The sequence below is a fragment of the Phyllobates terribilis genome, unplaced genomic scaffold (genome assembly GCF_046119375.1).
Source record: "Phyllobates terribilis strain yellow unplaced genomic scaffold, ASM4611937v1 Scaffold_13__5_contigs__length_258822181, whole genome shotgun sequence".
Lineage (NCBI taxonomy): Eukaryota > Metazoa > Chordata > Amphibia > Anura > Dendrobatidae > Phyllobates > Phyllobates terribilis.
The window spans coordinates 210,357,578-210,371,122 of NW_027362773.1; the positions used below are offsets into that span (position 1 = coordinate 210,357,578).

Genomic DNA, 13,545 nt, shown 5'->3' on the forward strand with positions numbered 1-13,545 from the left:
TGTCACTTTTCGTCCAGGGGTCAAAAATGTCAAGGCTGATGCTTTGTCCCGGAGCTTCCCTGGTGGCGGTGACCATGAGAACCCTGCCCTGATTTTGCAGAAGGGGGTAGTCATTTCGGCATTGTATCCTGAACTGGAGGGTGAGGTGTTGGACGCTCATGGGGACGCCCCTGATTCCTGCCCTTCAGGAAGGTTATTTGTACCATCTAATCTGCACCGCAAAGTAATTAAAAGGGTTGTCCATTCAAAAGTGATAAGTCTGCAGTCACTCTGTGTGACTGCAGACTTACGAGTCCCCCCAGCGCACGCACTGTGCACTGCAGGGATTCGCCGGTATGAGACCTGGGACCGTAGGCTATGTATACCTCATACATACCCCCGGCCATTCAGCGCCGCCTAGTTCCATTCACTTGTATGGAGCCCCGTCTACTGACGTGGACGGCCAGTGGGCGCGTCCCACTAGAAGGCGCGGCCTCGCTCATTACAAGTATGGAGGTCTGTGTGGGGCCCATTATTCTGTATGGAGAACTATTCGGGGCCCATTATTCTGTATGGAGGACCATGTAAGGTCCATTATTCTGTATGGAGGACTATTCGGGGCATATTATTCTGTATGGAGGACTATATGGGGCCCATTATTCTGTATGGATTACTATGTGAGGTCCATTACACTGTATGGAGGTCTGTGTGGGGCCCATTATACTTTATGAAGGACTATGTCGGTGTTATATTGTAAGGAGGACTATGTGGGGCCCATTATACTTTATGGATGACTATGTGAGGCCCATTATACTCTATGGAGGTCTGTGTGGGGCCTATTATTCTTTATGGAGGACTATATGGGGCCATTATTCTGTATGGAGGACTATGTGGGGCCCATTATTCTTTATGGAGGACTATATGGGGCCATTATTCTGTATGGAGGACTATGTGGGGCCCATTATTCTGTATAGAGGACTATGTGGGGCCATTATTCTTTATGGAGGACTATGTGGGGTCCATTATACTGTATGGAGGACTATGTGGTGCCCATTATACTGTAATGACCACTATGTGGGGCCCATTATTCTGTATGGATTACTATGTGAGGCCTATTATACTGTATGGAGGACTATGTCAGCATTATACTGCAAGGAGGACTATGTGGGGCCCATTATACACTGCTCAAAAAATAAAGGGAACACTTAAACAACAGAATATAACTCCAAGTAAATCAAACTTCTGTGAAATGAAACTGTCCACTTAGGAAGCAACTCTGATTGACAATCAATTTCACATGCTGTTGTGCAAATGGAATAGACAATAGATGGAAATTATTGGCAATTATCAAGACACCCTCAATAAAGGAGTGGTTCTGCAGGTGGAGACCACAGACCACATCTCAGTACCAATGCTTTCTGGCTGATGCTTTGGTCACTTTTGAATGTTGGTTGTGCTTTCACACTCATGGTAGCATGAGACGGACTCTACAACCCACAGAAGTTGCTCAGGTAGTGCAGCTCATCCAGGATGGCACATCAATGCGAGCTGTGGCAAGAAGGTTTGCTGTGTCTGTCAGCGTAGTGTCCAGAGCCTGGAGGCGCTACCAGGAGACAGGCCAGTACACCAGGAGACGTGGAGGGGGCCGTAGGAGGGCAACAACCCAGCAGCATGACTGCTACCTCCGCCTTTGTGCAAGAAGGAACAGGAGGAGCACTGCCAGAGTGCTGCAAAATGACCTCCAGCAGGCCACAAATGTGCATGTGTCTGCACAAATGGTTAGAAACCGACTCCATGAGGGTGGTATGAGGGCCGGACGTCCACAGATGGGGGTTGTGCTCACAGCCCAACACCGTGCAGGACGCTTGGCATTTGCCACACAACACCAGGATTGGCAAAGTCGCCACTGGCGCCCTGTACTCTTCACAAATGAAAGCAGGTTCACACTGAGCACATGTGACAGACGAGACAGAGTCTGGAGACGCCATGGAGAGCGATCTGCTGCCTGAAACATCCTTCAGCATGATCGGTTTGGCAGTGGGTGAGTAATGGTGTGGGGTGGCATTTCTTTGGAGGGCCGCACAGCCCTCCATGTGCTCGCCAGAAGTAGCCTGACTGCCATTAGGTACCGAGATGAGATCCTCAGACCCCTTGTGAGACCATATGCTGGTGCGGTTGGCCCTGGGTTCCTCCTAATGCAGGACAATGCCAGACCTCATGTGGCTGGAGTGTGTCAGCAGTTCCTGCAAGATAAAGGCATTGAAGCTATGGACTGGCCCGCCCGTTCCCAAGACCTGAATCCGATTGAGCACATCTGGGACATCATGTCTCGCTCCATCCACCAACGTCACGTTGCACAACAGACTGTCCAGGAGTTGGCGGATGCTTTAGTCCAGGTCTGGGAGGAGATCCCACAGGAGACCATCCGCAACCTCATCAGGTGCATGCCCAGGCGTTGTAGGGAGGTCATACAGGCACGTGGAGGCCACACACAATACTGAGCCTCATTTTGACTTGTTTTAAGGACATTACATCAAAGTTGGATCAGCCTGTAGTGTGTTTTTCCACTTTAATTTTGGGGATGACTACAAATCCAGGCCTCCATTGGTTAATAAATTTGATTTCCATTGATGATTTTTGTGTGATTTTGTTGTCAGCACATTCAACTTTGTATAGAACAAAGTATTCAATGAGAATATTTCATTCATTCAGATCTAGGAAGTGTTATTTTAGTGTTCCCTTCATTTTTTTGAGCAGTGTATTTTATGGATGGCTATGTGAGGCCCATTATACTCTATGGAGGTCTGTGTGGGGCCCATTATACTCTATGGAGGTCTGTGTGGGGCCCATTATACTCTATGGAGGTCTGTGTGAGGTCCATTATACTCTATGGAGGTCTGTGTGGGGCCCATTATTCTTTATGGAGGACTATGTGGGGCCCATTATTCTGTATGGAAGACTATGTGAGGACCATTATACTGTATGGAGGGTTATGTGGGCCCATTATACTGTATGGAGGACTATGTGGGGCCATTATACTGTACGGAGGAATACGGGGGCCCATTAGTCTGTATGGAGGACTATGTGGGGCCATTATTCTGTATGGAGGACTATGTGGAGCCCGTTATTCTGTATGGAGGACTATGTGGGGCCCATTATACTGTATGGAGGACTATGTGGGGCCCATTATTCTGTATGGAAGACTATGTGGGGCCCATTATTCTGTATGGAGGCCTATGTCGGGCCCATTATACTGTATGGAGGACTAGATTCGGCCCATTATACTGTATGGAGGACTATGTGGGGCTATTATTCTGTATGGAGGCCTATGTTGGGCCCATTATACTGTATGGAGCACTATGTGGGGCCCATTATTCTTTATGGAGGACTATGTGGGGCCCATTATACTGTATGGGGGACTATGTGGGGCCCATTATACTGTATGGGGGACTATGTGGGGCGCATTATACTATGTGGAGGACTATGTGGGGCCCATTATACTGTAGGGAGAACTATGTGGGGCCCATTATACTGTATGGAGGACTATGTGAAACCCATTATTCTGTATGGAAGACTATGTGGGGCCCATTATACTGTATGGAGGACTATGTGGGGCCATTATTCTGTATGGAGGCCTATGTCGGGCCCATTATACTGTATGGAGGACTATATGGGGCCCATTATACTGTATGGGGGACTATGTGGGGCGCATTATACTATGTGGAGGACTTTGTGGGGCCCATTATGCTGTAGGGAGGACTATGTGGGGCCCATTATACTGTATGGAGGACTATGTGGAGCCCATTATTCCTGTATATAGGACTATGTGGGGCCCATTATTCTGTATAGAGGACTATGTGAGGCCCATTATACTCTATGGAGGTCTGTGTGAGGTCCATTATACTCTATGGAGGTCTGTGTGGGGCCCAATATTCTTTATGGAGGACTATGTGGGGCCATTATTCTGTATGGAGGACTATGTGGAGCCCATTATTCTGTATGGAGGACTATGTGGGACCCATTATACTGTATGGAGGACTATGTGGGGCCCATTATACTGTATGGAGGACTATGTGGGGCCATTATTCTGTATGGAGGCCTATGTCGGGCCCATTATACTGTATGGAGCACTATGTGGGGCCCATTATTCTTTATGGAGGACTATGTGGGGCCCATTATACTGTATGGGGGACTATGTGGGGCCCATTATACTGTATGGGGGACTATGTGGGGCGCATTATACTATGTGGAGGACTATGTGGGCCCATTATACTGTAGGGAGAACTATGTGGGGCCCATTATACTGTATGGAGGACTATGTGAAACCCATTATTCTGTATGGAAGACTATGTGGGGCCCATTATTCTGCATGGAGGACTATGTGGGGCCCATTATACAGTATGGAGGACTATGTGGGGCCATTATTCTGTATGTAGGCCTATGTCGGGCCCATTATACTATGTGGAGGATTACAGTTGAGGTGGGGTTCAGTCTGTGTGGGGATCACAGTTGGGCCATCATACTTTGATGGGTCACCATACTTTATTATCTGTTTTATTTATTAATTCAATCCTTTTTTTATCCTTTGTTATTACATATTTAAATTAGGCCATATGCTTTTAATTGCTCTTACCTAGCATATATTATTCTAGTATTCCCCATTTATGATTGTGCTAATTTTATTCTAAGATCTATTAATTAAAATGTACTTTTGTGGGACAACCCCTTTAAGTTTGTTTTGACATAAAAAGTTTCATTATTATATTTGATAATAAGGAGACACGTCCTCAATTGTAAACATTTTTTTTAAGAAATATCAAGGTTGGCCCTCGAATTTGTCCAAACTTTTAATTTTGTCCCTCTGTGTATTTGAGTTTGACATTCCTGTTCTAATTTCTCTCTTTCCCGACAGGTGGACCGGACAGAAGTAATAAAAAGCAATCTGAATCCCGTCTTCTCCAAAGTCTTCACTGTGGATTATTATTTTGAAGAGGTTCAGAAACTGCGATTTGAGGTTTATGACATCCATGGACATTGCAGCATCGGATCCAGGGATGACGACTTCCTGGGAGGAGTGGAGATGACTCTGGGCCAGGTATGCGTTGAGTAAGACATTCATTGCCGGATGCACTGGAGGAAATGATTGTGAGGGGCCACGCTTCATCTCTACAGGACATTTTTAGACTCCTATTCCTGTTGATGCAGGAAATGCACTTGCACATTAGCAGCAAAGACTGATTCTATCTTTTGTATTGAAGCATCTAATGAGCGTGTGCAAAGAGGAGAAGCTCTGACATCGCATATTTTGATTTGTGGATCCTGTGTTATCAGCTGTTTATAGAGGAGTTACCTGTCATTGTAATCCTGCCTCTGATGATAATGAGACTGCTGAAAACTCTTCCGGAAAGGATAGGAAGTATGAGTCTAAAATTAGATTACTAATATCGTTTTTTTTTAAATAAAGCTCAAGTTGCATAAAAAAGGAAAAAAAACATTTCCAACATTTAAAAAAATAAATGTAAAACATTTTTTTTTGCGCTGCTGTCATCTGTAAGAAGTGTTACCCCCTGGGAAGAGGGTTAAAGCAGTTTAGACATACCTTAGTTCATGGTCATGCTACTTTCATAAAACAAGTTCTAATCCCAGTTGTTTTGTGATCAGAGCAGAAAGTCCAATGGGGGGTCCCTTTGTCTAAAGTGTCCTGGATTCTCAGTAATCCCTCCCCTCTGCTCTGTGTGATGGCTCTCCTGGTCTCTTGATTCAACCATAAAACGGTCACTCAAGAGCAGAGGGATCGAGAGCGTTCAGTGCCGAGCACTGGGACAGGAATTTGGAGCAGTTTCTGCAACTAAACTTTTTTTAGAATTTTGTCCAGCATGGAAAGTTCTGAAACTTTGCAAACTACTTTATTAGAGGATTTGTCTTCATTTCTGTAAAAAAAAATTGCATGCTAGTGACTTCCTAATCCAGAGTATTTGCTGAGTTCCGCTGCATTGATATCAGAACTGGAGTACCGATGATGGCAGTGATGGGTCAGCTCAGCTCCTGTGTCACTAACTCTGAGGAGAAGCTGCTGGTGAGATTGTTCTGATAAGCAGAACACAGAGAGGAGGAGACAGGAGCTGACTCTCCACTGCCATCATCTGTACTCCAAATGAGGACGTTCTAATATAAATGCAGCTGAAGGCAGGAAAATAGATCGGGGAAAAGCCAGGGTTTGGAAGCCACTTATTTGCAATTTTTTTTACAGTAAAGAAGACAAAACCCCTAATAAACTGATTTGCAAAGTTTCATAACTTTCCATAAAAAACGAAACAACTCTTTCGGCTGTGTAAATTTCAGACGGTATTAATAAATGCTCCCAATGTTTTCGTAGCCCCCAAGTAATGACCCTCACAATAGAAGCAGTTCATTTAGCAATTTCCGATGCCAGAATTTGTACATTTGTATGTTTCCTCATAGCTGCATCGGGAGGGGGGCTTTTTCATGCCTTTGAAAACTGAGCGACTCCAGGGAACGCAACTGCTTTTATTCACATCCGCGTTATCTGACCCAACCACTATTCCAATCCCCTCATTCATCTTCTCTTTTTCTGTTCACGTCAGTTTCCTGCTGGCATTGTACTAACCTCATGTCATCTCCACAATCCATACAAACCCACTTATACCTCGCACTTACCGCCCCCCACCTGCACAAACATCTCCGCTAATGCATCATTTCCTATTCAAAGTCTTCTTGTCTCTATGATGCCGGACTATTTAACTCCTCATTTCCAGCTCTATATTGTATTAATCATGGCAAAAAGTGCACAACCTGCTCTTGGTCCTCAATGCTACCTTTGTAACAGGTCGCCCTATGTTTGCATTTTTCATTGCCTAGTCGAGTAAATGAGTTTTCCATGGTTTTCTCTTGCTCAATATTCTGCTACACCTTCATCAACCACAATAAATGAACACAACCCCCACCTCTAAATGGAGGAAGCCCCCATAGCTGGTGGATAACGATAGCATCCTCAAACTACTGGACGGAGGCGACACAATCTTCCTTAGCCACTGGATGGATGTGGCCCCTCTTAGCTGCTGAATGGATGTGGTTCCTCATAGTTGCTGAATGTAGGTGGCTCCTCTTAGTTGCTGAATGGACTTGGCCCCTTTTAATTGCTGGATGGGAGTGGCTCCTCTTAGTTGCTGAATGGAGGTGGCTCCTCTTAGTTGAATAATGGAGGCGGCTCCTCTTAGATGCTGTATGGAGGTGGCTCCTCTTAGTTGAATAATGGAGGCGGCTCCTCTTAGATGCTGTATGGAGGTGGCTCCTCTTAGCTGCTTGATGGAGGTGGCTCCACTTAGCTGCTTGATGGATGTGGCCCCTCTTAGCTGCTGAATGTAGGTGGCTCCTCTTTGTTGCTGAATGGACTTGGCCCCATTTAATTGCTGGATGGGAGTGGCTCCACTTAGCTGCTTGATGGATGTGGCCCCTATTAGCTGCTGAATGGAGGTGGCTCCTCTTTGTTGCTGAATGGAGGTGGCTCCTCTTAGTTTAATAATGGAGGCGGCTCCTCTTAGATGCTGTATGGAGGTGGCTCCTCTTAGTTGAATAATGGAGGCGGCTCCTCTTAGCTGAATAATGGAGGCAGCTCCTCTTAGATGCTGTATGGAGGTGGCTCCTCTTAGCTGCTTGATGGAGGTGGCTCCTCTTAGTTGAATGATGGAGGTGGACCTTCTTAGTTGAATGATGGAGGTGGCTCCTCTTAGTTGCTGGATGGAGATGGCTCCTCTTAGTTGCTGGATGGAGGTGGCTCCCCTTAGTTGCTGGATGGAGGAGGATCCTCTTAGCTGCTAGATGGAGGTGGCCCCTCATACATGATGGATGGAGGAGAATCATCCTAGCTGCTGGATGGACATGACCCCTCTTAGTTGCTGAATGCAGGTGGCCCCTCTTAGTTTTTGAATGGATGTGACCCCATTTAATTACTGGATGGGAGTGTCCCCTGTTTGTTGCTGAATAGAGGTGGCTCCTCTTAGTTGAAGAATTGAGGTGGCTCCTCTTAGCTGCTTGATGGTGGTGGCTCCTCTTAGTTTAATGATGGAGGTGGCTCCTCTTAGTTTAATGATGGAGGTGGCTCCTCTTAGTTGAATGATGGAGGTGGCTCCTCTTAGTTTAATGATGGAGGTGGCTCCCCTTAGTTTCTGGACGGAGGAGGATCCTCTTAGCTGCTGAATGGAGGTGGCCCCTCTTAGTTGCTGGATGGAGGAGGATCCTCTTAGTTACTGGATGGACATAACCCCTCTTAGTTGCTGAATGGAGGTAGCCCCTGTTAGTTGCTTGATGGAGGTGGCTCCTCTTATTTGAATGATGGAGGTGGATCCCCTTAGTTGCTGGATGGAGGAGAATCCTCTTAGCTGCTGGATGGAGGTGGCCCCTCTTACTTGCTGGATGGGGGTGGATCCTCTTAGTTTCTGGATGGACATGGCCCATCTTAGTTGCTGGATGGAGGTGGCTCCTCTTAGTTGAAAGACGAAGGTGGCTACTCTTAGCTCCTAATGGGGGAGGCCCCCTTAGCTCCTGGATGGAGGTGGATCCTCTTATTTGAATGATGGAGGTGGATCCTCTTAGCTGCTGGATGAAGGTGGCTCCTCTTAGTTTAATAATGGACAAGGATTCTCTTAGCTGCTGGATGAAGGTAGTTCCTCTTTGCTGTAGAATGGAGTAGGCCTTATTACCTACTGGATGGACATGGCCTCTCTTAGGTGCTGGATGGAGGTGGCCCGTCTTAGTTGCTGGATGGAGGTGGCCCCTCTTAGCTGCTAGATAAAGGTGGCTCCTCTTAGTTGCTGAATGGAGGTGTCTCCTCATAACTGCAGAATGGAGGAGGCCTTAATACCTACTGGATGGACGTGGCCTCTCTTAGGTGCTGGATTGAGGTGGCCTGTCTTAGTTGCTGGATGGAGGTGGCCCCTCTTAGCTGCTGGATAAAGGTGGGTCCTCATAGCTGCAGAATGGAGGAGGCCTTCTTAGCTGCTGGATAGATGTGGCCTCTCATAGCTGCTGGATAGATGTGGCCTCTCTTAGGTGCTGGATGGAGGTGGCCCCTCTTAGCTGCTAGTTAAGGTGCCTTCTCATAGTCACTGAAAGTAGGAGGCCTGGATGGAGGTGGATCCTCTTTTTTTCTGGATGGAGGTGGCCCCACTTAGTTGCTGGATGGATGTGGCTCCTCTTAGTTGTTGGATGGAGATGGCTCCCTTTAGCTGATGGAAGAAGGTAGCTTCTTTTAAATGCTCGATGAAGGTGGTTCCTCTTAGTTGCTGGATGGAGGAGAATCCTCTTAGCTGCTGGATAAAGGTGGCTTCTCTTAGCTGCTTGATGGAGGTGGCTCTTCTAAGCTGCTGGATAGAGTTGGCTTCTCTTAGTGCTGGATGAAAGTGGATCATTTTAGTTACTGGATGGAGAAGAATACTCTTAACTGCTGGATGGACGTGGCCCCTCTTACCTACTGGATGGAGGAGATCCTCTTAATTGTGTGATGGAGGAGATCCTCTTAACTGCTGGATGAAGATGGTTCTCCTTAGCTGCTGGATGGAAGTGGCTCCTCTTAGCTGCTGAATGGAGGAGGAGGCCTCCTTAGTTGCCGGATTGAGGTAGCCTCTGTAGTCTGCTGGTTGAAGATGGCTCCCCTTAGCTTGTGACTTTTCCCTGTAGCTGTCAGGCAGCTATCATACATATCATATTACCTTGTTAGGCTGTCTTGAGTCTCGGGCTTCTTGTGCCTTATGATAATTCTAAACCTCTATATGTCTGTTGCTTGTTGAAATATTTCTGTGTTTATACTTTAAGTTGAATATTATTGTGTTTCTTTTCCTTTTTACTAGATTGTTGCACAGAAAAGGATCACCAAAGGCCTCTTCCTGAAATATGGCAAATATGCCGGAAAGTCCACTGTAACCGTGAGTGCGGCTCGATATTAACTGTAGTATTGAGACATAACTATTACAGAAAATATTGCTCTGGAACCAAGTGTTCACCCTTGTACCCAAATCTGGTGAATCAGCTGTTTATCTCTATGTTAGTGTCCATCTGTGAGATGACCTGGGATCTATATGTACTGAACGCCGGCACCAGGGCAATTTTCCACTGCAGACTCCAATTTTTAAGATGCTTGACAACCAATATGGCCACAAACACGGTCCATAATGAGCTTCTCTGACATTTTAATAGAAAATTACATATTGATACATCCACTGACTTGTACTGATGTCTTACTAGACAGAATAACTGGACGACATCCACAACCATCGGGAATTGCAGAATATAGGAAAAAAAACGACGATCAAATAACTACCACCTCAATATAAGAGATATATAAAAATATCATCTTTATTGAAAATATTGGTTAAAAATACTCATAGTGTAATAGAACTAATGGTTATATAGTGTGCAAATAAAAAACAAAAAAACAAAAGGACGCACTGCACTACCCAAGACAATGAATCTGGTATGGCAAGATAAAGTATTCAATTTAATTAATCGCTCCCTCCCCCACCAATAGTGAAAATTCATGTGTCCATACATAAATCCCCACTAACAAGTAGCAAACAATGATAGGTGGTACAAAAAACTTTTTATAGTTTACATGTTAAGTGCCTGCTGGGATGAAGACCTGTGGTCAGACACACACCACGTCCACCCCTACGCTGGTATCGGCGTACCTTCGTCAGGGGGAGCTGAAATGATTGACAAACATTTTTTTTTAGCAATTTGGAAAAACATTAATTATTGGGAAGTGAAGGATAGAAAGATAGATAGATAATTAGATGTATAGATAAATAGATAGATGATTGATAGAGATAAATAGATAAATATTATATAGATAGACAGATAGTCATGGCTAAAAGTGTTGCCACCCTTTAAATTGTTCCAGAAAATGAAGTATTTCTCCTAGAAAATTATTGCAATTACACGTTTGTTATACACGTTTATTTTCTTTGTGTGTAATTGGAACAACACAAAAATGCAGAGAAAAAAAGGCAAATTGGACACAATTTCACACAAAAACCCCAAAATTGTCCAGACAAAATTGTTGGCAACTTTCCAAAATTGTGGGTAAACAATTTTGTTTCAAGCATCTGATGCTCGTTCAAACTCACCTATGGCAAGTAACTGGTGTGGGTAATATGAAAATCACACCTGAAACCAGATAAAAAGGGGAGAAGTTGACTTGATCTTTGCATTGTGTGTCTGTGTGTGCCACACTAAGCATGGAGAACAGATAGAGAAGAGAACTGTCTGAGGACTTGAGAACCAAAACTGTGGAAAAACATCAACAATCTCAAGGTTACCAGTCCATCTCCAGAGATCCTGATGGTCCTTTGTCCACGGTGCACAAGATAATCAAGAAGTTTACAACCCATAGCACTGTAACTAATCTTCCTGGACGGCAGAGAAAAATTGGTGAAAGGTTGCAACACAGGATAGTCCGGATGGTGGATAAGCAGCCCCAATCAAGTTCCAAAGAAATTCAAGCCACCCTGCAGGCTCAAGGTGGATCAGTGTTAGCGCAAACTATCTGTTGACATTTTAATGAAGTGAAACGCTGTGGCTGGAGACCCAGGAAGACCGCACTGCTGACACAGAGACATGAAAAAGCTAGACTGCAGTTTGCCAAAATGTATGTGAGTAGGCCAAAATCCTTCTGGGAAAGCGTTTTCTGGACAGATGAGCGCAAGATTAGAGCTTTTTGGTAAAGCACATCATCCTACTGTTTACCGAAAACAAAATAAGGCCTGCAAAGAAAAGAACACAGTACCTACAGTCAAATATGGTGGAGTTTCAAAGATGTTATGGGGTTGTTTTGCTGCCTCTGGCACTGGGTGCTTTGACTATGTACAAGGCACCATGAAATCTGGAGATTACCAAAGGATTTTTGGTGGCAATGTAGTGCCCAGTGTCAGACAGCTGCATTTGCATCCTAGGTCATGGGTCTTACAGCAGGACAATGACCCCAAACATACTTCAAGAATCCACCAGAAATGGATGGAAACAAAGTGCTGGAGAGTTCTGAAGTGACAGCAATGAGTCCGGATCTAAACCCCATTGAACACCTGTGGAAAGGTCTTAAAATTGCAGTTGGGAGAAGACGCCTTCACATATGAGACCTGGAGCAGTTTACAAAAGAAGAGTCCTAAATTCCAGTTGAGAGACATAAGAAGCTGATGGTTATAGGACGTGATTGCAGTTATTTATTCCAATGGGTGTTCAACCAAATATTAAGCTGAGGGTGCCAACAATTTTGTCCGGCCTATTTTTGGAGTTTTGTGTGAAATTATGTCCAATTTGACCTTTTTTTCCTGTGTTTTTTTTGTGTTGTTCCAATACACACAGGAAATAAACATGTGTATAACAAAACGATAATTATATACAGTAGATAAGAAAAATATTACATAGACGATTGATAGTTAGATAAATAGACACTACTATATAGGAGGGCACCATCCAATATTCGGGATCTACCCCTAGCATATCAAAACATAATACACAGAACAGTCAAAAGAGAGAAGAAGATATGCTTGCTACGGTGATCACCCAAATAATCAACAATAAATAGATTACCATAAATATACAATCAATTTATTCAAAACATATAAATTCAGACACACATATACAGAACAATATACCAACCAACAGTTAAAACACCATAAAAAATAGTGGACAAAAACCACTATTACGGGAGCTAGCTGTAACAGAATACCTTCCTGTATATAAATAAGATATAGTAGATAATATTGCACATAGATAGGTGAAGAGAATAATAAAGATTACACAGGCTGAGACGGGGTATCTGTGGTGGTCAATATTCCCCAAACTCTATATTACACATGCCAACAATAGGAAGTCCCATAGGGCACACAACAATACAAAAAAGGTTAGAGAGATGCGTATATAAAACCTCAGAGAACAATCGGTAGTTGGAGACAAAAATTACTATCATGCATGGGACACCCAAACAATAACAATGAATATGAAAAGGTGTATGAAATGCCCATGCCCCACCTTAGACCCCACAGAGGCAAGCAAGTAAATAGACAACATCAAAAACTGGATCTGCCTAAGAGGCTTGTAGGGTAACCAGGTCTGCATGGAGACCTAAAGTAGATAGGTGCTACAAGAAAATACAGCCTGTGCATAGGAAGGTATAGCTGGAGCTCCCGTGCCCAACGCGTGTCGCCACTCAAGGTGGCTTCATCAGGGGCATATGAGGTATAGTCCTGTATGTCAGTTTATATAATAGCCTTAATTGTGTAATTGTAGAAATTTACCAGGGGACAGCTGCGTGCCTGTAGACGCCGGAGCTCCATCCATCAGGAAGCGGAAGTCCGCATTGCAGAGCCGGAAGCACGTGACTAAAGGGTTATCGGCGTCACGCGTTACTATGGCATCTCGTAGCCATGTCAACAGCGCATGCGCAGATGACATATAAGCCGCTCCATGTTAACAAACAAAAGGAAGCGGGAGTACAAGTGCAGGAGACGAAAACCCTCCCCTCTACGCACAACACACAATCACATCACGTGC

General features: G+C 44.7%; 1 protein-coding gene across 4 annotated transcripts in view; it reads left to right on the plus strand.

Moving 5' to 3' along the window:
- CPNE7 (copine 7) overlaps window positions 1-13,545 on the plus strand; it is a 99,815-nt gene that overhangs the window by 46,401 nt on the left and 39,869 nt on the right. For all 4 annotated transcript variants that reach the window (XM_073659195.1, XM_073659196.1, XM_073659198.1 and 1 more), the window contains 2 exons: window positions 4,892-5,074; window positions 9,846-9,920. In XM_073659195.1, the coding sequence (XP_073515296.1) occupies window positions 4,892-5,074; window positions 9,846-9,920 (258 nt within the window). The remainder of the gene's footprint in view (window positions 1-4,891; window positions 5,075-9,845; window positions 9,921-13,545) is intronic.